A 26624-nucleotide genomic window follows, 5' to 3' on the forward strand; every position below is an offset into this window, starting at 1 on the left:
AGATAAACTGAGTCACAATAATTTACCTGACAAATGTTTCACTTTCCTTTCACAAGTCTACCAAATATTTATGCCAAATGTTGCCCAATCACATCACAGTCTCGGAGCCTTCAGAAACTCGTAGAGGGATGAATAATTACATGAAGACTACCAATATATAAAGTTACACAGACACTAAAGTGTGTATTTCTAACTTAAGTTCTTTGGCACTTTTCTCCTTTGGTTTCTAACTCTTGGATAACCCTCTGAAATATGCATCTCATTTCAGCAGAGACTATGAGAAGCAGAGGAGGAGGAGGAATCCAGTAAAGGCCCAGTTTCCAGTATGTGGAGCGGTGCAGACCAACAGTCCCCAGCCTTTCCAGCACCAGGGACCAGGGCACTCGCTCGCCTGCCACTCACCTCCTGCTGTGCGATCTGGTTCCTAATAGGCCATGGCCTGGTACAGGTCCGTGGCCCGGTGGTTGAGGACCCCAATGTAGACAAGGCTACACTGAGCTAGGAGATAAGATGGAGTCAGGTTTGGAGGAATGGGGAAGACGTCGAATTGACTCCCAGACATGCTGAATTAGAGTTACCTATGGATACCTCATGCAATCAGTACCTGAGTGCCTAAGAAGTCACCAGGCCCCAGGAATTACATGGACAGGTGCATACACAGGTCTAGTCCAGATCTGGGCGTCAGCAGGTGGTATGTAGAAAAAGTCTGAAGGAGTCCACTCCAAATGAGTGTAAAGAGTAGGAAAAAATGTGGACTGAAACCTCTGTAAGGGTAGATTAAGAGAAAGGCAAAGAGGAACCAATAAAACAAAAGCCTGAAGTACAGAAGGTAAACCAAGATGCACTGGTACTACGAGTGGAGACGTTCAGGAAGCAGAAGTTAGTGTCAACCTCGCATATTTAAGACAAGGCCTGAGAAATACTTATTAAATGCTTCGACTAGGAAGTCAGCAGTGACCTTACTGGAGAAATCTGAGTGAAGACGGCGACACCAGCATGCTAAAGCAAAAGAAAACAGCAAGAAAAAGGAAAATGAAGAACAGGATACTTTTTTACTGGCTTAGGCAGGAAATGAAAGAGAATTACATGGTGATAGTGAGAGAGAAGATTTTGGGTCATGAGAACATGTAAGACTAAAGAAAAGTGAAGAGGAGTCAATGGAGACCAAACAGAAGATACAGGAAAGACAACAGTTTTAATGCTTTCTCCAAACTAACTTCAGCACCTCAGTATTTGCCCCCTTTGCTTTAACCCACAGAAACAGACACAGTGCTTGTTTCAGGGACCAGGGCTGGGAGAGAGCAGGCATGTCCTTGGCCAGAAGAGCTCTCCAGGCCCCACTGAACTCCAGCCACACTAGTGCTTTCTTCCCCTTCTCTCCCTCCACATGCGCGTGAGTGTGCGTGTGCACACCTTCAAATCCTGTGCTGAAGTCTCCACTGTGAAAAATATCAGGACCCTGGACCTCGACATTACAATACAAAGGTTTATATTACTTTGCCATTTTCTCATTTTCAATAGAAAAGAATCCTGATCTCCTTTTCTGAAAGATACAAATTATGGAATTTGAGAAAAATATTTCAATGAGAAAGACACATAATCCTAGAACTGGCAAATTTTAGAATGAGAGTTTTGCACATATAATTGGAAAGATGCTAGATCAAGTCCTCAGATCCAGGGCCCACCGGTAACTAGGTTTTAGGACTATGAGCCACGTCTTCCACCTTCTGAACCTTGGGTTCTCAAATGTAAAATAAATCAATTAGAAGAGAGAGAAGGATCACTGTGGTCCCACCCACCCTTAAAAAGAACAAGATTCTGGTCCTGTGTGTGCTACATCTAGCTAAAGAGAACAAGGTTCAAAGAAGCCCTGGCTGGCATGGCCCAGTGGATTGGGCGTTGGCCTGTGAACTGAGATCATTGGTTTGATTCCCAGTCAGGGCACAAACCTGGGTTGCGGGCCAGGTCCCCCAACTCGGGGTGTGTGTGGGGCAACCAATCGATGTTTCTCTCACACACCACTGTTTTTCTCCATTTTTCCCTCCCTCCCCCACTTTCTAAAAAGACATAAATAAAATGTTAAAAAAAAGGATGCAGGAGACAAGTCAATGACTTGAAAAGTTAGTGTGGTGGAGTCATCTGGGAATTGAGGGTTGCTGATTTTCAGTCTAATGTTCTTTCTCCTATAAAATGTTTGAAGATACTGATATTTTAAAGATCTTCTATTCCTCCTCTCCCCCAAATTGTATTTTCAATAACTGGCACAGCCAAGGCTATGGTAAGAAGTGGACACATGCAGAATGTTTCCCCCAACACCCAGCTCCGGAGCCTCTCTGGTGCAGCCAGGCTCACTATAGTCCCAAGCTATTTACCAAAGAAACAGGACAAGTCCCACAAGGTTCTAATTAACGAGCTCAATTCTTCTCTGACAAGCTAAGGCTGATGCTCTATAGCAGCTGAAGCCATCAAAGATGACACTGTGGTAGCTCCTGAATAAATAACAGGTTTTTCCAATTACTGTCAAAAACAGCTATTGGAAAAACCAGTATGAGCAGTCATATAAAAGATGGAGTAAAGACAGGAGAAAAAAGGGTATTAGAAAGAAATAAATGTTTATCATTTGATTACTCTCTATACAGGATTAAACCAACTTAACTTATGCCATATATATATCATATAGAATATTTTATGTATGTAAATTTACACACACATTTTAAAGGGGACAGTTTGAGACTTCTTTTCATTCAAATGTCTAACAAAGTAATATTCATATTTTGCTGAAAATAATCTTATAATTTTATTGCTTAAATACGTCTTGGAATTTATAAACATTAAAAAATATAGTAAAGAGATAACTATTAAGTCAAGTGATATGATATATAAACTACAGATTTGTTTGCCTTAGCACTAATCCAAATTTCCACAGCTGAACAACTTATTTTATTAAAAAAAAATAACACAAACATTTAGTGAGACTGCTTTTTTCAAAACTATCTGCCAACTATATAAAATATAAAATGATGTTAAAAATAAATTCAATAAATCTCTTGATCAATTTCTTTAGTTAATATCAAATATTTTTACAGCACTGAAGTTCATTGCAAACTACTGTTTTAGTCTTTAAAAGCATTCTTAAATAGCTAGAATGTATTGTTTTACCATATGGTCCCATCTTTAAGGAGTAAAATGATAGTCTATTAAAAAAACTCCTAAGGGCGAAAGGCTAATTTAATATAAAAATACACCCTAAGTAATAAGGTAATATATTTCCTTTAGTCAATTTTTCAGCTTAATAATCTCAGTCATTTCTTTAAAGGTTATAAACACTTTTAAAATATCTTGAATTTTACATAAATTACTGATCAAGCAGAGCAATAACTAGGCGTAACGAACACAGTGACGTGAACTCACCTAAATAGGGGATGCAGGGTGTCATCTTTAAACTATTTATATAGTCTCTGAGCCTTTTGTAGTTATCTTCTTTACTCATGACATATTCTAATTTTTCAAAGGTAGTTTTGTCTTTTCGACTTAATAACTAAAAAACAAACAGAAAAACCTAAGTTATTTCCAAATCCCATTTTATTACAGCAAAGACTTGAAGTTGTGCTGTATTTACTGTAAATTTGAATTTAACTTCAAAGTTATACCTTCTTTAATTATATTTGGTAATACATAAATTACAAAATCAGGCATGTCTATTAAGATAATAAACCCAAATCTCTTAACCATAAAATATAATTTCCTGTATGTACAAAGTCATTAAGTTACTTAGTAGGTTATAATACATTATTTCTCATTTTTACTATTTTAAGTGGTCAAGCAATTTCTGTTGAAGAATTTTTCTTGACAAATCTAATCATGGCCACAATATTTGTAAACTATTTGTAAACTATATTTACTATTTGTAAAACATTTGTAAACAAAAATGTGATTTGCATTTTTGGATTTTTGACATTTTTTTTGATCCCTTTGACCAACGCTGTATCACACATAGTTGAGCAATCAACTGAAATTGTTTTAAGAGGCTTCAGGGCAGATTGGTTTTGAGAGCCCTCTGACACACGTGGAGACAGTCACGGAGGGTAAAAGAAAAGCAAGGTCAGTCCTCCAGGTAACATTAACAAAAAGGTTCAGAAAATATTTTTTGAGTATTCTTTGGAGTACTCCAAAGAATACTCTGGAAAAAAATGTTTTTCGTCAAACATATGAAGTCACTCTTTCATTATGATGTAACAATATTTCATTTTATTTATTTCTATCATGAAATATTAGTGTCATTTTATAGCATGTAGAACACTTCCACCAATAAAATTCTCATCTAATTCTCCAATGAGGTTAACAGAAAAGTCCTCATGTTAATTCAGAGATGAGGACACTGAGACTCAAAGGCGATCACAGGTTAAGCAAGGAGCAGAATAATGCACTAACACTCTCGGTCACCCACTCACAGAGACATGGGTCCCTGGTTTTCGGGTTTTAAGCTGGTGCTGGAGATAAAAAGAATTCTGACGCTTGACGGACTCCTCTTTCTAGTATTGCAAGTACAGAATTGGGACTGATGTTGGAATCTATTTCTTTATAGGCTCTAAGATGCAGATTATCTTCAGATAATCTCTATCAGAAAAATGACAAGCATCCCTTCATCTTTAAAACACAAGATTTCAATGAGTCCTTTGCTTTCATATTTTAGACAGATATTCCATGATCTCAAACAGCGGTTCCCCAGGCTTCTCCCCTGTCCAGCTTCAACGCACCTGATTAGCAGATTCAAGATTAGGTGCCAATCTCTGCTCCCTGTAAGTCTAACCGTCCTTTCTCCCCCACATAACATAGCCCTTGGGTGCATAAACAGTGATGTGACATGGCAGGGACAACAGTAACCTAAGTCAATCATTCAAACACTTTGGTATAGTATCAGGAGAAGCAAATTACTTGGAACTCAACTGATCTCGCCACATCTGAAATACAAACTGCTGAAGAACGACATGGTCTAAATATATATAAAAATAACATTTTGCAATTTTCATAATCAATCAATAACCCGATTAAAGTGGTTCAGTGTGGTGTGGGGTAGCAGAGACTGGTTTCCAGAAGACTATTTAGAGGAAGAATATGGGTAAGAGAATTTTAAAATATGGGTAAGAATAATATGGGTAAGAGATGTTAAAATAGGAATTTCCTAGTGATAGCTCAGAAACACTCATCCATGGCTCTTGTGCCCCAGCCATTACTGAGAAGTCTTGATTTTCTTTTCCTTCCAAATGTTTTCCCGATGTTCCCAACGTGATCCCTACAATGTCATCCTACTATATTCCTCCTTCCAAAAAGGGGGAAAGGAAACAAAGTTCATCACATGATTTAAACTCGGCCTGTTTTAGGCGCCACGCTGGCCAAGAGCATGACAACTGGGGGCGAAGCTCTTTACAGTCTCACTGGTGTGGGAACAAGGGGACCTCACGCATTCCTGACCAGATCGTCACACCACTTGGACGAAACAATGTGCTTTGGGAAAATCTGGATGACTCCCTGCTCCTGTCAATCCCCATAAGGAATACAAGGTTCCCAGATCACCCCTCATCATCTTGATTGATATCCCACACAGTGTATAGAAACGTGTGCGCTTGCAGCCGTAAGTTATTTATTTACCCTGGACCTCAGATGCAGACTAATTATAATCCTTTGTTTATGACACTCACTTATCCTTGGTCCCTGATGTGACTCTCATTAAAATAATTTTATAACAAATAATATGCACCTTCCTACGAACTGCATACCAGTAACACATATCTATGCTTCTTTCATATCCAACTCCCTTAATTTATCTTTAAGAGGTAACCAGTAGCCACTATCCTGAATGTTGTGTTTATCATTCTCTTAAATTTTATTTGATCTTTGACTAAAGCATACCGTATTGTTGACAGTCATTGGCAGCTGCTTTATCCACTTGACTTTTTTTTTAAATTGTTCCAATTTCCCCCCATTTCTCTCCTCTGCAACACCCCTCCCCCCCACTGCCACCAGTGGACTGAATGCTGGTCTGGGAACCTAAAGGTTGCTGGTTCGATTCCCAGTCAGGGCACATGCCTTGGTTGCAGGCCAGGTTCTCGAGTGGGGGCATGTGAAATCTGTGTATCTCTTGCACATTGATGTTTCTCTCCCTCTTTTTCTCCCTTCCTCCCCCTCTCTGTAAAAGTAAATAAAGTCTTTAAAAAAACCCACAAACCTCCAACAATTCCCCCGCCATCCCTCTCAATTAATGAACTTGCTTCTCACGTATTAAGAAACAAAGCATCAGAAGAACTACAAAATCCCACCACCAAATCCACCAACTTAGCTGCATCTGGAACCAAATGCATCCCTTCTCTCCTGTTAAAATGGACCAACTGTTCCTGCACCATGACTCCTGGGTCAAATTCCCTCTTGCCTAAGAGAGGGTGTCACAGGAATAGTCCCTTGTCCTCCTACCATCCCCCCACATTAGATCACTGCCACCAGCACACAACACTCCATCATAGGGGTCACCTCCAAAACCAAACCAAACCCCACCAGTCTTTACATTCTCTGTATTTGCTGTCCATTTTCTCCACTATCCCCTCAAATCGAACCAGCCTTTCACCCCACCATGGTACCGAAACCAGTCCTTTTCAATCGCCAGATCCAATGGTTGTCTCGAAGTTATCACCTTATTCAACGTATTAGCAGCAACTGACACTGGCAATTAATCATTCTTTCTTGAAACAGTTTCTTTACCTGACTGTGGAAAACTTCTACCTATGATACTTGCTATTCCCTGTTTTTCCAAAATTTAAATCTTGCATGGTTCTAGGGCTTTTCGCCTATGCCTCAGGTGGTCCTATCTGACCCATGCTTTAAACACTGTCTTTATGATGATCACAAAAACATACCTGTAGCTCCAACTGCCCTCTTAAACTTGGATCCCTCACTCGGACCTTACAGTCTCACACAGATATTTATCAGCCAACTCCAACTTGGTACGTATAAAATAGAACCCACCCCCAGCCCGCCTACTCCTTCTCTATGGCTCCAAGGTAAATTACACCTCCAGCACCTGGCTCAATGCCACCTCTCCAGACACACCTCCTACCACCCATCATTCCTAGCTCACGCCACAGTCAACACTGGCGACCCTGCTGTTCTTTGAAAGTTATTAGGGCCTTTGTTGTACTGGCTACTACCGGTGCTTGGAGTTCTCTTTTCCCAGATATCCACATGAAAGGTCCTCTAAATTCCTCCAGGTCTCTACCCAACTGTCACTTATTAGAGACTCTTGCAACATATTACATGAAATACCTCCCTGCTTTCCTTTCTATCCATTTACTTTGCTTTATTTTTCTTCGGAACATTCATCACTATTTATGATGGATCATTTATGTATTTACAGTTTATCTTTTCCCAGTAGAATGTTATCTAAGAAAGGGGCCATCTATGTAACTCACTATTGTATGCCAAGCTATTACACAGTGCCCTGCACAATATGGAATATTTTAAAATTTAATGTGAACACCAAAAATTTTATTTATATTAATAATGGAGCTGTTGCTAAATTTAAAAAATCTTTTCCATGAAAATATATGAGAGAGACAATAACAATACCTCAAAGAAAATAAAAATTAACTCAAGGGAAATATATCTCTTTTCTAAACCACAATATAAATCAGAGTGTAATTCTTTTCCCTAAACTTCAAAGGTGGAATTTATAACTATATATTTATAATCATTTCCATTCCTCCATGAAATTCAAATTAAGAGGAGAATAAGGCCACCGTTATTGAAAATAAATTCTAAAGTAGGAAAACCCTCTGCCCAGGTGTTTCTAAAATACAAATAAAATATAAAGAGGATTGTAGTTCTTCCACACTGACATTCTTCCACTATAGAAAATCCACCCTGGTTTTCATGAGAAACACCTGTCCCTGCAGACTCCATGAAAAATGAAAGCAACATTAGGCTAATTAAGAATAGTTACAGTTTAGTAATTAAAAAAAAAGAAAATTTTTACATTCAGTCATTTCTTTGTAACAGGACCCTAAGGATACACTAATCCTTCGTACAAAATGTAATCAACAAAATCTGTCCTCTTTAACATTAAAGAACAGTATTAAATATGAAAAGATTTAATTAAATGTAAAATTTTACTTAAATCTAAACAAAAATACCTAGAAAGCGTAGGGCCAGTATCATGTCACTCAAAGATGAAAATACAAAAATTTGCACAAGTCAAAATTCACATTTTGACCTTGCTAAGGTAACAGAACCAAATATGGTTAACATAATACCGCAATGTGCAGCAACACTGCACACCACCATGCTCTCAGATTTTTTCTATTATTCCTAAGGGAAAACCTCCCAAAATTGACTGACTAAAAAATAATGGAACTCTAAGTCAGTATACTCCTTGAAACTTAAAATTTAGAGTTTCCTCAAACTTTCCAAAAGCAAAATCTTTACATGATTAAATGTAATTTTTTTTTGTATTTACACTTTCCCATCACTAAACATGAAGGGCTATATTGTCTAGTTAGTTAAAGAGGTTTGAGACCTTGGCTGGTGTTGCTCAGTGGATTGAGTGCTGGCTGGTGAACCAAAATGTCACTGGTTTGATTCCTGGTCAGGGCACGTGCCTAGGTTACAGGCCAGGCCCCTGGTTGGGGGCATGCAAGAAGCAACGATCAATGTGTCTCTCACACATTGATGTTTCACTCCCTCTCTTTTTGTCTCCCTTTCCCTCTGTAAAAGTTAAAAAGAGGTTTGGCACAACTGACTTCCTAAAGAGAAGAAACCAAGCACCAAGCTGTAATTTACCCAGAAACACTTTAGGAGAAACAAAAATGTAGGTTTCAAAAAACAGAGTACAAAGTAATTAAAAAATCCTCATCTATCATCATCATATTAAGCTTAGTTACTAAGCACTACAAAAGGAACTAATACATCTTCACTTCCAACCAGAAAGCTAACCTTTCTTTAACTTAAGAAGCAGTACTCACCGCCCATGTTTTCGTCAACCTAAAAATCGGGGCGCTCTGTAATCCTGAAACCACTGCCATGAGCGCATGGAGGTTATTCAGCTCGTACAGTTTCTGAAGATTTAAGAAAAAAGAGAAGAGATGAAAAATAAATAGCATGAATACAAAAAAAACTTGACAGTAACAACAAGTACAACCTAGGCAACTGGTAGTGTCCAGCACTTAACCTCCCTCCTTGCTGAGCTTTGCCTTTAGAGAGCCCACTGTTTCACATTAAGTTGCTTCTGGCCCACGGCGGAGATTCCATGTTCTAACCTGGTACTGCCCCCAAACTCTGGGAATCTAGCTACCTCCAGTTGGTAATACATTAAGAAAACCAAAGCTATGGCTCATCAAGTTTCCCAGGTATGATCACGCACTCTGGTATCCAGCAATCAGTCTTCTTCCTTACAAAATATTACGAAGCCTCTGTCTCATGATCCAAATTTCAAGGACAGGGTCTATGCCCAGGATCCTGATATGGTTTCCTGCTCAATACCCCCACTGTGCCAGGTCCAGGGTTCAAACCTGCTTTCTCTAGTCCGTCTCAATTTCCTGCTTCCTCTGGCCCCAACCCCACAATCCTGTGTTCTTCATTTATGCTCTGCCATCCACCTGCTGCCCAGCACCAGACCTTGCTTTTGACAGTCTCCTTGCAGAAAACTGGTACCTAACAACAGGTGCTGTCAGTTTGCCAAGACATCTACTTGACATTTATTGCTCATTTTCCAGACTTCTTCATTCTATGATATGCTTACAGTCTAATGGCCCTATCTAAAAATAAGTCATTTAAACCTGGTCTCATCCACTCTCAACAGACTCCAAGGCAAAAATCCTTTTCTGAACATTAGAACTAAGGGAAGGGAAGGGGTTTGGTTTTTCTGGAAAACTCAGGCTAGTACGCCACCTTAACACAGGCGTCAAAGAAGCCCCATAAAGTTTCAAGAAATATGAACTCAAGTAAAAAAGAAAAAAGAGGAGGAAAATGAAAAAGCACAAAGAAACAGGAATTCAACATCAGGTATGGCCCTCAAATAAATGAAATGTTAAATATGAAGGCACTATCCAGAATGCAATGTAAAAGCCAAAGACTTTAAAAAGTGAAAAACAGGAGACATGACAAGTACAGCAAAAAGGCCATTATTTATCTAATTTAAGTCAGGAAATAGTAAAACAAATGGGGTAGGTAGAAACAATATTTGAGAGACAATGGCAGGTTATTTTCCCAAATTACTGAAAGACACTAATTCCTAAGGCCAGGAACTTAAGGAATCCCAAGCAGAGTAAATAAATTTAAAAAAAAAAAAAAAAAAAAAAAGTCTAAGTCTGAAATAGCATTTTTCAAGAACAAGTGTGACATAAAGATTCATCCAGACAAAATAAAATAGAGTTTTAAGAAAGAAGGGACTTTTAAGAATGCTGCCAGAATGATTATTCAGAACATTATGAACTGAAATCCATAATTCATACATATTATTATATATTAGATTTACTCCAGGCAGAGTAAATACTGAAGTATAAAATCAAAGCCATAAAACTTTTAAAGGCTAATTAAGAAAATATTTCTGATATACTCAGAGATTAGGTTAGGCTTTCTTAAATAAGATATCCTTAACTAAGACAATAAAAATTAAAGATGAGTAAGTTTTATTACTAAGCTAAGAACATCTATGTCAAAAGATAACATGAAAAGAGGAATGATGAGACAAGCCATTAACAGGAATATACATGCGAAGTATACAATAGAGAACTAGAGATTACACACATACACACTCTCTCTCCGCGCCTCCCCCCCCCGCCCTATAAAAATCAAGAAAAGACCAACATCATAATAGGAAATTGTTCAAAGATCTTGAATAGACATTTCAGGAAAGAAAACCTAAATGGCCAAAATAGAAAAAAATGTTCATTCTCATCAGATTCAATGAAAGCTATGGGTCTGTCATTCTTTGAAGGTAATTTGTCTTTTCTCTCTGTAGTTCTAGGGCTTCAGCTTCACATGAGGACCAAAAGACTGGCACAAGAATGCTTTATGGCAGCAGTGTTTGTAACACCAAAAATCTGGAAACTATCCAAGCTAGAACATACTAAACAGTTTGTGGTATAAGCAAACAACAGAATACAACAGAGATATACCTGAAAGCACTCAGTAACACTGCTGAGTATAAAACAAACAAAATACACAACTAAATTATGAAAATATAAAATGATTACAGAATAATTCAATTCAAGCAAGACTCAAAACCATATACAGCAATGTGTTATTCAGGGACACACACATATATAGTACAACTATTTAAAAAAAGCAAACAAAATTTAGGTTAGGTCAGGGGACTGCCTGTGAAAAGGTGTATGGGAATTAAGAGGGGGCTGTGTGTAAAGGTTAACTACACTGTCATTCTTTTGATATGTTAAGCATATTTTATAAATACTCTTTTGTGTCTACTGATACTTAGTTTTAGGCTCCAGTACTCAGTTATTTAATCAAACAGGAATCTAGGTGTTGCTGTGAAGATATTTTGTAGATGTGGTTAACATCCAGACTCAGTTCATTTTAACAAAAAGATTACACTCTATAATCAGGTAGGCCACATCTAATCAGCTAAACCACCTTAGGAGGAAAAACTGAAGTTTCCTACAGAAGAGCTTCTACCTCCAGACTACAGCCTCAACTCCCACCTCAGGATGGGGCTAGCTAGCCTCCTGCCCTACAGACGTCAGACTTGCTGGCCCTCAACCCCAAGAGCCAATTTTTTACGTCAATTTATATACTATATTTATATATATTTTTCTGTTTCCAGAGGACCCTAACTGATACAATCTACTGAAAGAAAAAAAAGACCTGCCGGCTTTATAATAAACTGAATACAGAAGGCAGAGAGTCAGAATAGAAGAACTTAAGACACAGTGATGAGACAAAAAGCTATGAATTTAGGGCTTGGGATAAAAGCAAGCACTTTCAAACATAACTCCAAGTTTAAGAGTCTGAACTGGAATTAAACGATTATTTGGTGAGAAGGATAATGGAAGGTTTGATGGGTAAAATTTGGTGGTTTTGAGTGGGATATACAAGCACATAAAAAACTAACAAAAATACCAAAAAACAATAATGCAAATTCATAATCTACGGGGAAAAGTAATGAATTTCTATGAGCTAAAACCCAATATTTATCTAACTTACCACAAAGAATGTTTTTAGAAATTTTATGACATTTCAGCAAAATACTGAGTTTTAGAAGGCTAGTTCTGCCACCTAGTGCCCCAGAATCTTAGAATAAAACCGCTCCCACGAGCTCAAGGAAAATACATGAGGTGTAACTTACAATAATTGAAATTTTACAATTATAACACTTAGAGTTAGTAAAGCAGTATCCTCATCTTAGTCCATCTTCTTTCATTCACAGGTAAGCTAAATTATATACTTATTACAAGGACAATAAAGAATGTGACTACACACATACCACTTCTTAGTGACCTTAACATAAATCTGGAGTTGTTAAAAGTTTTAGTAAAATCCTGGTGTCCTCACGTGGAACATCCTGTTCCACCCTCCTCTCTGGATGCGGCCTGCCCTCGGAACCCACGCTCCACTCCTCTTGCCGGTTTATTACCTACCCCCCCTCAACAAACGCAATTATCACATTTGGTTAACACCTTCATTTACACTATTCTTTTAAAAATAAAGTCTTATTCCCTGCATGGTTGGCAGAGTTATCTATTTCAAAAGCAAACAGTTGATAAGTATTCTACTCAATTCTACAAAGCTTTCTCAATCCCTTGCAGAGGAGTCCAATATTTAAATACTGGACTTCACCATAATCTGACCTCTACTTATTCAATCAAATAAATCATACAATTCGGCTATTCTAAGAAATGGGGAAAGATGTAAAAAGGAAAGGGGAAAGAAAACTAAAGGAAAAGGCAGAGGAAACAAGTATCAGTTTAGAAACTGCTTACATTAATTAATGGGTCTTACTTTCCAGCATTAGAAAATAGTAAACAACATATCACAGGCAAACATTCACAAAAATTGCTGAGTAGTTGAACTCAAAAATAAAATTACAAATTTTTCTTACCTTAGCAGTTTTAATATAGTGGCTCAAAACTTCTGCTCTGATTTTTAATGTTTGAGCATGAAGAATCTCTCTAACAACCCAAAAGCTCACCTGCAAAGAAAAATGAAGAACAGTTGAATGGCAAGACTCTTTACTCTCTAGGATCAAATTAGTGACAAAAGCCCCTTGAAGAACCACCTACAGCTGTCGGAAAATGACACTTGCTCCTTCCTTTGATTTACTACCAGATGCACACACATCATATATGTAGACAGATGTAGATGTGCGCCTGTGGGTGTACACACACCATAAAAACACCACTATTTTCAATTTGTAAAAGCTCATATAAATTTTGAAGAGAGCAAAGAGAATGCAATAAAACCAGGGTGATGCAACATGAACACTATACAAATACAATTTTTTTTTTTTTTTTTGCTTGCTGTACTTTGAAACACTTTGGCAGAATTGGGTAAGTTCTAAGAAGAGATGCTGGAAAATATGCTACTTATTATAGTGTGTCTTTCTGTGGATATACAATCCCACATTGTTGTTTATTTACACTGAGAAGAATCCTAAGTGTGAAAAATCCCAAGTATGGTTTTCTTGGTATGAATAAAATGAAATATCATAAAGAAAAATATACAAGTCATTCTAAAATTAAAATTACATTTTAAAAATTATGCAGTGCTTTCTGGTTCAACTAAACCACATTCATGATCTCTTTTAAAGAATATTAAAAATCATTCATCAGAAGGTAGACTAGATCTGTAACATTACTAAATGTTCTATGCTGGTGAAAACGGTTTGCTTATCATATAATGTAACATTTTAATTCACCTGCAAATGAAAATAAAATCAAAGTGCTATCTGTTGGCTCAAATTTATACAAATCTAAAAACAGGATGTAGTTAGAAATATTAATGCAAAAGATAATGCTACTAACTCATATTCACCTATTTTTTGTGGGAAATGTCATTTTACTTGCAATTTTCTTCCAGTAAATTGTCAAAATGTAAATATTTTACAAATGTGCATGTGAAAGTAAAATGCATATATTTTATAAAGCCATCTTCGTATCTGTTACTGTATTTAAGCTATTAATGGCAATAACTATCCTTGATTCTCATTACGTTTACTTCTAAAATATATCAAAAAGTTTATTTTAGATATTTTAACAACAACCTTAGCAATTATCTGTGAATGCAATCTCAACCGCATGATCATTGACTTAATTAAATTTAATGTCAGGCAAATATTAAGACAAATACTATGGTGATTTTAAAACATGACCACAGTCCTGGCTGGCGTGGCTCAGCGGACTGAGTGCCGGCCTGCGAACCCAAAGGTCACCAGTTCTATTCCTAGTCAGAGCACATGCCTGGATCGCAGTCCAGGTCCCCATTTGGTGGCGTGCGAGAGGCAGCTGATCAATGTATCTCTCGCACACTGATGATGTACATTGATGTTTCTCTCCCTCTCTTTCTCCCTCCCTCCCCCTCTCTAAAACATAAATAAATAAAATCTTAGGAAAAAACAAAAAAACAAAAAACAGCCCTGGCTGGCCTGGCTCAGCGGATTGAGCGCCAGCCTGCAAACCAAAGGGTCGCTGGTTCGATTCCCAGTAAAGGCACATGCCGGGGTTGCGGGCCAAGTCCCCAGCAAGGGGCACGTGAAAGGCAACCACACACTGGTGTTTCTCTCCCTCTCTCCAAAAGTAAATAAATAAAATCTTTAAAAAGACAAAACAAAACATGACCACAAAATTCTTTGTCATTTCTCTCATTGAAAGCTGGGGTGGGTGTCATCTCTCACTGAACCTGGACAAGCTCCCAAGTGCTTTGATGAACAGAGGATTAAAGAACTTGATGCTGACTTCCAGGACCAGGTCATGCTGGGGCATCCTCTCTGGGTCCCTAGGCTCCCATGTACTAAGTCCAACTAGGCACAGACAACCTTGAGGGAAAGGCTAAGCGGGGGTGCTCCCCAGCCGACAGTCCCTGCTGAAGTCAACCCAGCTCAGAATACTGACCCAGAATGACCAATGACAAGATGCTGTTTAATAAAATTACTGGACTTGGAAGAAAAAACTATTTTGGCCATTGAGGCAAAAAGAGAAAGTAATTTTTTAGGAAAAGAAAATTTAATTATGATCAGATTTTTCTACAGCAACACTATGAGGAAAAAAATGGAGTACGATACCAAATATAATTTTAAAAAAAGAAAATTTTATACAGAAAACAGACAAACTTGTCAATATGTAAGAACTCAGGAATTATTGTCCCAATAATATTTAATCTACCCAAGAATGAGCTTCAGACAACCCAAATGACTACTGAAATATCAACATAAAGATGGTTATATTAAATATACACTTATTCATAGAACCAAGACTAAAATAAATAAGGGTTAAAAGAGAGTGAACGCATTATACCATGTCTATATGCTCAGATAGATATATAGTACAATTATAAAAAATAGAACACCTGCAAAATATATATTTCTTCACAATATTATTGGTATTAGTAGTATTATTCCAAGACTGTTCTGTAGGAGAAAGCAAACAGTGAATCACGGAACACTGTATCATGCCCCGAGTTCCTATGGAAACTCTGAACTACCGCTGCATCTTTTCAAAGTTGAAATGGAAAGGCACAGATTGTTAGTCTGGATTCAAAAAAGGAAGGCTAGACTATATGCTGGCTACAAGAGACTCATTTTAAAAATAAAGATGCAGAGAGGTTCCCTCTAAAAGACTCTAATTTGCTCCTTCAGATCTCTGTGACCTATGAGGAGATTACCTAGAGTAATGCAGTAACTAAGCAATGCAGCTTATATAGGATCAGTTGTGATCTGGAATAAAGATAAAAGCTTTCAGTACACTGTGATGTATTTGACTTGACAACTTTTTGGCTTACGTAAGAATACTTTAAGTGCTTAAAATCTAGAGCCAAATTTGTGGGTTTTGTAACAATGTATTTTATGGCAAAGAAAAAACTTTTATTGTAATGATAAATTCTAACCACCTCAGAAAACTTTTTAAAACTGCTATATAGATTAAATACGGAATTCAGTAGGAAGACATATTTGCCTTGCGCCCCTATTAATGATTTAGTCTAAGCTTTAAAAACCTGAATCCATTTCCATTTGGGGGCGTATAGTGAACCAAGGAACCTAAGAAATTACTGGCTATAAACACAAAGAAATGCTGGGTTGAAGATAACAAATGCTTTCCTAAAGAAATGTATAGCTAACTTGAAAGGAAAAGAAAGAATTTCTCTAAAGGCCAAAAACAAGGAAGGAAATACAGGCAAAGCACTGGTTAAAAGAAAGGATTTCCTCTCAGTGACAGGGTCTTAGAATTTAATACTCCTTCAAAAACATAACGCATGCTCTACCCTTCCCCCTCTATTTGTAGCTGGGGGATCTCAGGAGGGATCCACTCTTGGTGGAAGGTGGACCAAAACAACTCACCTACAGGCAGAGGGAAGAGAAAAATAAGGCTTTCATAAGAATTTATAACCCGCCCTTAGTTAGATTTTGAGTCTAAACTTTCACTACAGAGAAGTACAGGTGTCCCCAACCCAAAACGCTTAACATGAAGAACAGTCCTAGGTCTGTGACAGCCCGTGGAACCAGTGAAAGCAAACCACAGGGACACACCTCTCAGAAGGGATACACCCTCAACCTAGGCAGCAGCAAAGTCCCCACAGAAAAGGCTTGAACAGACGGAGATCTCAATCCAGTTACAAAATGCTTAAGAAAACAAACCACTGTGAACAAGGATCAGCAGAAATAACAGATTTCAAGTGCCACAATGGCTTTGGTTAGTGACACAGAAATTATAAAATGCTGAAAATGATTTAAGAAATTTTAAAAAATGGCACTAGTGTAAAAACACAGACTTAAAACATATGACATTTGAGGAGAATTAGTGAACTAAAATATAGATCTGAGAAAATCACCCAGAATGAGCACAAAGGCATATGATGTAACATAAGAAAGGTTAAGACAAGTAGGAGAAAAATGTTAAGTTCCAACAAATTTCCAACACAAATTACAGGAAAAAAAAGAGAATATGCACAGAGACAATATTTGAAGAGAGAGAGCATGAAAATGTTCCAGAACTTATTTCTTTATGAAAAATTATATATTGAGGAATTGTATTTCAGAAACTAAACAGCAAAATTTTATGAGCAACCGCCCTGGCTGGTGAGGCTCATGGATTGAATGTCAGTCTGTGAACTGAAAGTTCGCCAGTGCAGTTCCTGGTCAGGGCACATGCCTGGGTTGCAGACCAGGCCCCCCGCAGGGGGCACACAAGAGGTAACTGACTGATGCTCCTCTCGCACGGAGTTGTTTCTCTCCCTCTTCCTCCTCTTCCCTCCCCCGCCCTTGCTGAAAATAAGTAAAACCTTAAAAAAATTTTTTATAAGCAACTCACATGATTAAATCTTCTTGTGAACGCAACTGCATTCGGTGCAGAACTGTATTTTTCTTTTTTATTCCATCCACAACTTGAAAGCTCCTAGAAAATTAAGTTGAAAATTAAATATGCAAGAAAGAGCCAGATTTTCTTGTCATATTAAGGGTTTAAAAACATTAAAAAGAGTTGTGTACCTTCTTAGAACTGACTTATTCAGTAGGAAGTTACCTAACATTACAACCACTCAGTTAAATCACAAAAGCAAATTGTATTAGCAGAAAATACGAGGGCAAAATCGCTTGCCTATGAGAACACAGACGACCAGATTTCTACTCCACGGGCATCCTCTGAAGAGATCTGAATCCCAAGAGGAAAGACCCACACATCAAGAAAGCTGAGCACCCCACAACCCAAAGTGACGGCTGTTGTTAAGCCCTGCTCAGTCGCCAGGGCTTCCGACGGGGTCCCAGTGCCTCGCTCGCAGAGCGGACAGCCACCTCCTGGCTACTGGCTAGTGAGAGAAACCGCTAAGGAAGGGGTTCTGGATCCCCCACAGGGTCTGTCAATGGAATTCAATGGGCTCGGGAACTTGGATGTAAAAAAAATGAGATTTGTGTTCTACACTAATCTCCAACTGAAATGACATTCCTTTTCATTATAAATGTAGGCTACAGATTCCAGAAGAAGCAGCAATATGTGTGACTTTGATACAAATAAAAAATCATGTACTTTCATATTGCAGTACAAAATAAAAACATCTACACTCATCATTACTTTAAAATTATAATCTTTTGCCTCTAGGACTTATTTAATATACTAATAAAAACATATATATTGCTAAGTAACAGTTTAAAAATACTTCGAGAAGTGTATTTTAATAGAACATATTTCCTTTAATAAAAGGGTTCAGTTCCATAGGCTTCAGCCTGCTGACGCAGTTCAAAATAAGATCCCTGCAGCTTCACCGACCACCAGAGAGAATCTATAGGAAGAAAACAAAGAACTCAGGAAACTGAATTAGGCAGGGAACAAAAGACAACTGAGAAAAGAAAAAGACAAAACCATATTATTATTACTCTTACTCTCAGACAGATGAGAATAAATAGTGCTCCCATTAAGGAAAACCAGGAGGATATAAAAAGATATATTCAGAGAAAAAAAAATCGAGCTTTTGGAAATGAAAAATTGTAAAAATACACAGAAGAACTGTGAGATAAAGGTGATAAAATAATTTAAACAAAAATATGTTAATTATGAGTCCATAAGATTAAACATCTGAACAAAAAAAAAGTTTTAAGAGATGACAGAGAAAATGGAGAAAAGTTAAGTAACTAAAAAAAGATTTGCCCTGGCTGGTATGGCTCAATGGACTGAGTATGGGCCTGAGAACCAAAGGGCTGGTGGTTTGATTCCCAGTCAGGGCACATGCCTGGGTTGCAGGCCAGGTCCCTGGTTGGGGGAGTACGAGAGGCAACCACACACTGGTGTTTCTTTCCCTCTATTTTCCCCTCCTGTCTCCTCTCTCTAGAAATAAATAAATAAAATCTTAAAAAAAAAAAAATTCAAGAAAATGCCCCAGAACATAAAAGGACGAGAAAAGACATATTACAGTAGATTAAAGAAAAAAAAGAAAAAGAAGACGACTCAAACGAAGGCCTAGCACCAAAGAACTGCGGCACTTTGGAGATAAAGAGATCATAAAATCTTTGTTTTTAAAAAACAAAACAAAAATATATCGCATACAGAAAAAGAGGAATCAGGTGGTACTGGCCATCTCAGCAGCAACACTAGGAGCTCGAGGGCCACTGAACCAATGCCTTCAAATTCCTAGAATTCTAATTCCAACAGAATTAGCCACTAAGTGTGAAAGTATGACAGAGACATTTTCATATATTACAGTCTCAGTGAATTTTCCTTCTATGTACCTATTCTCAGAGGGCTAGTAGAATATGTTCCATCAAAACAAACTAGCAAATTAAGAAAAAGCAAGAGATGGGATAGATCTAGGGAACTGGAAGCCAATGTAGAAAGAAAATATTTGGGATTCCCACATTAACAGGAAAGAGGGATCCTGGGGCAAAGCTATGAGCAGACCTTTGGAACAACAGGCCAGACAGTAAGTACAGGAGGACAGTGATCCTAAGAGACTTGAGCCTGAAAGATAAAACAAGAGTATCTGAAGTGTCTGAACACACTGAGTGGACACATTCAATACATTTGCTTCAGGCAGAACAATTAGTGACACATACAGAGAAAGCTAACGTAAGTTATTAGCTTAAGAAAAACAAAATTTAAGTAATCATGGCCCAACTGTAGAGAATAACTGAGCCATGAGTAACTTGTTCTTTACAGTTCGGCCATGGTTTACTTATTCACGTCAGAACTGTGACATAACTATAGGAAGTGAATTGTGCAAGTATGAGGGGAAGAGAATATGAGAGTGAAATCATCTTCTACAGTAGAGTCAATAAATCACAAATAATAGGCATTTAGCATTTTATTTGAAAACTGGACATAAACTCCTCCAGAGGAACAGCTGAGAGACTTGGGTGGGTGTGGGGCTCAAGGGTAGAGGCCGGATGGGTGAGAGCAACCAGACTTGAGTATCGCTACACTACACTTCTCTTTTGACTTAAACACAATGCACATGCATCTTCAGTGAAATTTTAAAATGAAATAGGAACTAGTAAAAAGGAATGGACTGAGCCAGGGGAAGACCGAGGAAATAGTTCTGGATACTACTCGGCTCCAATAGAAAAATAAGGTTCCCTCGACTGGGGTGGTGTCAGTGGATGCTGAAAAAAGTGGTAGAGCCGAGGTATCTCGGAGGCAGGCAGGACGTGCTCAAGAACCTGATCACAGCACGCAAGCTTAGAGCAGGGGGCCAGGAGCACCAAGGGCCCCGGTTTCGAGCTGGAGCGACTGAGACAGGCCACCGAGGGAAGAGAGGCCACTGCCTCAACGCAGCTGACAAGTAGTAGTTCAAGCTCTGGAGATATGAAGTATTAACTTTTTTTGAACATAAAATTAGATTAAAACTTTCAAATTTGGGATTACTGAAGGAAAAAATAAAATGACAGGAACAACTCTACAGTAAGAAAAATACAACAAAAAATTGCTTGGTACTCAGCCTAGATATATGCTCATTTCACATTATCTCTTGGTACAGCCAAAAAATATTTAGTGATAGATATTACATTAATATAAAAATAACATTCTATGACGACTATATTAAAAAACACCAATCTGCTAGAAACCGTTTTTATTCTTCCTGCAAATCACGGCATATTTATATAATTATATAAAATGCCCTATTTTAGGATAAAATTCCTGACTTAAACCCATAAATACTAAATTTATTTTTAATCAATACAATTTCCAAATTTATATTAATGCTATAATCAAAGTATCTCTACCAAATTGCTGTTAAACTTATCAAACCATTCAATGCATCCATTTGACATGGAGTTCAAACTCAATTATAGAGCTTTACACATAAGATGGGTTTCATTTTCCTGCTATAAGGCTATGCTAGAAATAATAAATATCCTTGTACCTTTTCCAACATTTCTGATCATCTCCTGCAAGTGAAATCACTAGGTCAAAGAGTAGGAACTTTTTCAAGGCTTTGAGATCTAACTGTCCTCCAGAACACTGAGTTATTTATATTATCACTATACAACAGTCTTATCAAAACTGGGTTATTTAATTTCTCTAATATATGTTAGTACTTTTCCCCAAATGTAAGAGTAATTATGTTTGTTAAATGTATTTGCTAAATAGTGAGATAATGGCGGGGAGGGGGGGTGGTTGTGAATTACTTGTAAACCCACAGCCTTAAAAAACAAACAAACAAACAAACAAACAAACAAACAAACTTACGCAAACATCTTCCCAATCTTCTGTAAGTGTCTATGGGGGCCTGGTTTTGATTTGTTCCTTTAAAGTAGCCAATATACCTGACCTTTTCTGTGTGATTTAATCTACTAATTTTGTGCTTAAAAAGTGCTTCTCATCCTAAGAACAGATGTCGTAACAGTAGCAATAAAAATAACGGTAAACACCAACTTACAGGCCACTACGAGCCAGGCACCACTCTAAGAGCTCCACACAGGCCAGCTCATTAGACCCCGTCTTCATTGTTACCATGTGTTAGGATAAATAAGGGACCCAGACAAAGTGCTGGTAACTTACAGCTTTATGTTTTACATTAAACGATTTTTTAAAAGTTTTTGTGATGCCTCAAAAAATTTTAAGAGGTTTCTGAAAAATCTAGTTCTAGAAACATTTCAACATCATCAACTTAATGGAAAAACTGTTTTGTCCCTTTAAGAAATTTTTGTTGGAAGTGGGTGGAGAGGAATGAATGAATCTGCAGTCACATCACTTGGGCGCAAAATGATTAAATTCAATTGCAGCCCTCCATTCAAAAGAAATGTATCTTTTGAAAGTACAAAGAAACAAGTTTTTGTTTGTTTTTTTGAACTACTTAAGATGACAGCTTCTGCTTCAGAAAATATTTCCCCTGTGAGACAATGTTGCATCACTAGTCCATTTACCACAACAAGCCCACAGACCTGTAAAGATGGAAAACAGGCTGGTGGTTGCCAGGAGGTGATACTGGGGACGGGGCAGCAGCGGGATGGGTGTGACTCAAGGGGGCAGGTGGCCTAAGGGCGAGGTCTCTGTGGTGATGGACGAGTTCTGGATCCCGACTGATCAGGGTGGTGGCGGGACAAATCATACCTACACATGCAATAAAATGTCCTACAACTATTCAGACATGTACTGGATTATACTTCTGTAAGATGTAACTCCAGGAACAACTGGGTAAAGGGTAAATGGGGACTTCTCTGAACTATTTTTTGCGACTTCCTATGAATCTGTAAGTTTCAATCTGTAAATAAGTAAGTTTAACAACAACAAAAACTCCTTTAATGGATCATGAAGCGGAAATCGAATGGACTCCACGTATGCTTCCTCCCCTTTCCTTCTTAAACCCGGACATGCACTTATGGTTAGCTGGCCTTCTGGGGATTTTGTCCTGCCCCACCTCAACCTCTCAACAGCCACTCAATCTCTCTGTGAGGAAAAAAAAAATTTCTTTTTCCTCTGTCTCTATCTTTTTTTGTCTTAGACTCTAGGATCTTCTTCCAAGTGACATGAGAATACAATCTAAGAAATAAACTTTACCAATGTCATCCTGGACCCTGGTCAAGAGTTAGTCTATACTAAACACCTCCTAGGGACACCAAAAAGTCAACCTAGCGACTCAGGATTTTTTAAGGGTCTGACTTAAGAACAAGACTGATTTGAGTTGAGTACACTGTGTATAGAAGCCTCCATTTTGGCAAAGGCTAAATGAAATATAGCTGCCTTAATGACTCTTCAAATTGGTTCAAATGGAACTAATTTTACAATTTTTAAGTCAGGAGTGAAGAGAAATCCTTTAATAGTAACTCACATGTAGAAAGGCAATTTCTTAATGGACATTAAAAGTATAATGGAAAGAACATTCATGGGCTCATTTTGAGCCCTGAAACTGTTCCCCCAATTTCCAGCTGCGTTTACTCAGGGAGCACGTGGGAAGGCGAACGGCACACCCGAGGACCACCTACCCTGTGAAAGAATTACTGAGTTTCACAGGAGCCACAGCTTCTCTTATGTCTTGTAGGTTTGTTCTGTAAAATCAAATTCTTGATCTAACTTTCATCTTGTAGGTTCCAACACTCTTAAAAGGACTGTGCTAAGGGTGATGTTGGAGGGATACCTATAGATAGAAGAAGAGAAAAGGCCAATATAGACCAGCATGTAGACAGAGACTGAGGAAGAACAGAAAAAGCAATGATTTGTAAAAGGCTGCAGGGGCCAAGGCCGGGGACAGGCCTCACAAGATGCTAACAGTCGCCGAGGTGTTCTTGCTCAAAAGCAGGACGCTTTAAAGGGATATGGTTGATCCATCAGCCTTCAGCCTACATGGCTATTTAGAAGGAAGTCTCAGGCACAGGTGAAGTCCTATGATTCCTGAATTTTTAATCAACAGGAGGATCTCTGAAACCAGTATTCTTCCTCAAACTATGAAACTCCCACGTAATATGTTAAATCAAAAATATCCCTTCTCTTTTCTAACGTACTCACATTCTCTCCTTCCCCTCCTCCCATTACCTTAACACTGCCTGTCATGAGATCAGAGATAAAGGCCAGAGTTCTAAATATACACCTACCCTCCTGATCAACGATTTTCTTCTGTACCTTCTCTAGTTCTAACCCAAGCCTGACCTTACCACGTATCAGGGAAGTTCATGGTGATGAAGAGCAATGGTGTGAAATGACAAAACATCAGCAAGCAGAACAATCAGTTTATCCCAGTCTACAAGAAAAACTTCAAGTCTATGTGTCTTTTGCTTTCTTCAAACTTCTATCTACATTCACGAACTATTTACATTTCAACTCTGATGCAAATGATAATCTTCACTGCACAAGATACCCTGATGTTGGGACTTTGGATGTTACCAAGATTCGGTCTCTCTGCATATACAAGGAAGTTTGCGGAGAGAAAGCTTTTTATTCATACTGTCAGAAATATTGCAGTGGAAAGTTTTTCAAAATTATTTATTAAGATTCAGAATTCCCCATCATGTACTTTCTTTCCCTCATTTAACCAGCATGCCTCCTCAATCTCTAGTGCGTCCTAGTTACACAGGAGGGCCTTACTGATCCTTTGTATTTAATGTCTGCTTATTGACATAATCTGTATGACTTACTGTACTGACCTACTAGAATGAACGAAGTGTGGACTTCCAGCCAGAGCCTGTGGTTGTACGAACATCTGGGAACCCCCTACGAGAGGCAAACATCATGCACTGAGGTGACTAATGCACAGCTCCCCTCACTTAAGACTCATGGAAGCACCACGGAATGGCTACTGGAGGAGAAACCTGGCCACAGGCAAGTCTCTGTCCTAATCCATCCTGGGGTGAGTGATGTGCACTGGGAAGAGAGGTTGCGCCATTGTATCAACGTGGCAACGCCTCCAGAACACACAAGTTTTGGGGAGCATCAGAGAAGTCACAATCGACAAAACAACAAAACCTATGCGTGTAATAAACAGGGACAAACCTTCAGAACGGAGAAACCGCGTCCCCCACACAGACAGGCTCACACTGGAGAGCAGCCCTCCAAGTGTGCCAGGGCCCTCGGCAAGAAAACAAGCCCCCGCGATCAAGAGAGAAACCACATTGAGGGAATATACACATGTATGAAATGCGGGGAAGCCTGAAAAAGAGCTGAGCTTCAACTAAATACAGAGAATTCACACTAAAAATTAGTGAGTGTTCAGAATCACTGAGCTAAATAAACTTCTGCCCTTGAAGAATTCACACAAGGGAAAAAACCTGAAAAATGTTCTCAATTGTGGCAGGAAAAAAGAAAACCCATCCTGTTTCCATAGAAAGCATATTATCTCACAAAAGTCACATTCTTGGTCTGGGTAACAGATTTTTGCAGAAATGATTCCAAACATGCGAACGATGGGAGGCGATAGCCTGCAGGCCACACAGTACAGAGCTCTGGAATAGCCACTTACCAAACTCAGATGTGAACTAGCCACTAGAGATCCATCAGTGAGTAGAGTGGACAAAAGTTTCTGTCCTTGTGCCATGTTCACTCCAGTGAAAGGCTAACAGACCTCCAGCCTGTAACAGCTTGACTCATGACCACCCACCTGCCCACATCACCTCAAGATTCCTGTAGTTTTGATCAAAATAAGATTGACAATAGTAATCATATTTACTACTGACTGAGAACTACATTTAACGGTAGCTCTTACTCTGCAGTCACCCCTGAAAATTACTTCCAGGAATTTCTCGAAGACCTCGAAGGCATTCTAAAGATCAATAGTCCAATAACCCTTACCTCACAGATTTGGTAATCAAAGGCCACAGATCTTATATTGAGTGTATTAGTGGCACAATGTATAAATGGCAAAGCTGAAACAAAAATGCAAGTCTCTGGCTCTTTGCTTTTAAGTTTTGCCACTGAAAAATATCTTTTGGAATAAATTCTAAAATAAGTAAAATTAATTCTGATTTTTGAGCACCCATTCAGAGATCTGTGATTATTAGACACTTTTTTTGGGGGGGGGGGGGAAGCAGCACCAAAATACATGGCAATTGGCCCGTAAAACTGGTTTAAAATAAAGGGAAAAAAAAAAGAGAGCGAGTAATTTAATTGAGTTAAGAGATGGAAGGACACATTAACAATGCTTGAGTGTCAACGATGGAACTACTATTTTTCTTCCTTCTTTGTAATCACTATAATTAGTTTCAGCATCCGTATTACTAAGTTTCCTCCCCATCACTAAGGGATGGCTCTTATTGTATGAAAGAGATGACTATCCACAGGAGCTTCCAAATTTGGCTATGCTGCTTGGGCCAGTGGGCAAGTGAAGTTTCCTTCTGAGGATTTCTGCAGCCACAGCTATGGGAAGAGCGGGGCAGCGCTGAGAAGGAGAGAGATCGTTGGGACGCAGGTGACTCACGGGGCTGTCCCAGGCCTAAAAACATGCAGACACTGAGGGATGCTCGTGTTTCCTGAGACAATGAGTGCCAACCTTGTAAAAAACAATGTAGTCTTTCAATAAACATCCTTCCCAGTTGATAGTGAAGGAGAAGGGGAAACAAGTTATTTAGGAGGTCAAATCAATGGGTAATATTGGCGAACAGGGGAAAGAGGATAAAGGGAGAAGGGGAAAGAATGACTTGGAGGCTCCTGATTGGTATCAAAAATAGGTAGAATGTGCAAGTCACTCAGGGAAGCTTAAAAAATAATACCAAAGCAAACATTTTTTTCTATGTAATTATATTCCTATTAAGGATTTTAAAAAATTACTCATGAACGTTCCTTTAATATTAAATTCTTTTCATTGGTAAACATGTTGTTCCATTCTTCTCTACCATGAAACAAAAAACTAAAAAAAGCCAAGTATCAAAGTCTGTTCTTTTGTCTTCCTTCAATCGGAGGTAATTTCAGGTGTGATAAAGGGTTGCAGAGAAACCTGGGTTAGCATTATGTTTGATTCAGTTCTGCTCTTAAAGACCTGATTTCATTTGGCCAGTATTC

The 26624-nt window shown here is 38.4% G+C and overlaps 1 protein-coding gene across 4 annotated transcripts in view; it reads right to left on the reverse strand.

Annotated features, from left to right (window-relative positions):
• RALGPS2 (Ral GEF with PH domain and SH3 binding motif 2) overlaps positions 1 to 26624 on the reverse strand; it is a 94944-nt gene that overhangs the window by 59585 nt on the left and 8735 nt on the right. For all 4 annotated transcript variants that reach the window (XM_054587717.1, XM_054587716.1, XM_054587715.1 and 1 more), the window contains exons 4-7: positions 17523 to 17606; positions 13103 to 13192; positions 9009 to 9101; positions 3412 to 3538 (exon numbers count right to left, since the gene is read on the reverse strand). In XM_054587717.1, coding sequence (XP_054443692.1) covers positions 3412 to 3538; positions 9009 to 9101; positions 13103 to 13192; positions 17523 to 17606 — 394 coding nt within the window. The remainder of the gene's footprint in view (positions 1 to 3411; positions 3539 to 9008; positions 9102 to 13102; positions 13193 to 17522; positions 17607 to 26624) is intronic.

This window comes from Pteronotus mesoamericanus, unplaced genomic scaffold (assembly GCF_021234165.1).
Source record: "Pteronotus mesoamericanus isolate MK-2021 breed Mesoamerican mustached bat unplaced genomic scaffold, CSHL_Meso_final scaffold_1186, whole genome shotgun sequence".
Taxonomy (NCBI): Eukaryota; Metazoa; Chordata; class Mammalia; order Chiroptera; family Mormoopidae; genus Pteronotus; species Pteronotus mesoamericanus.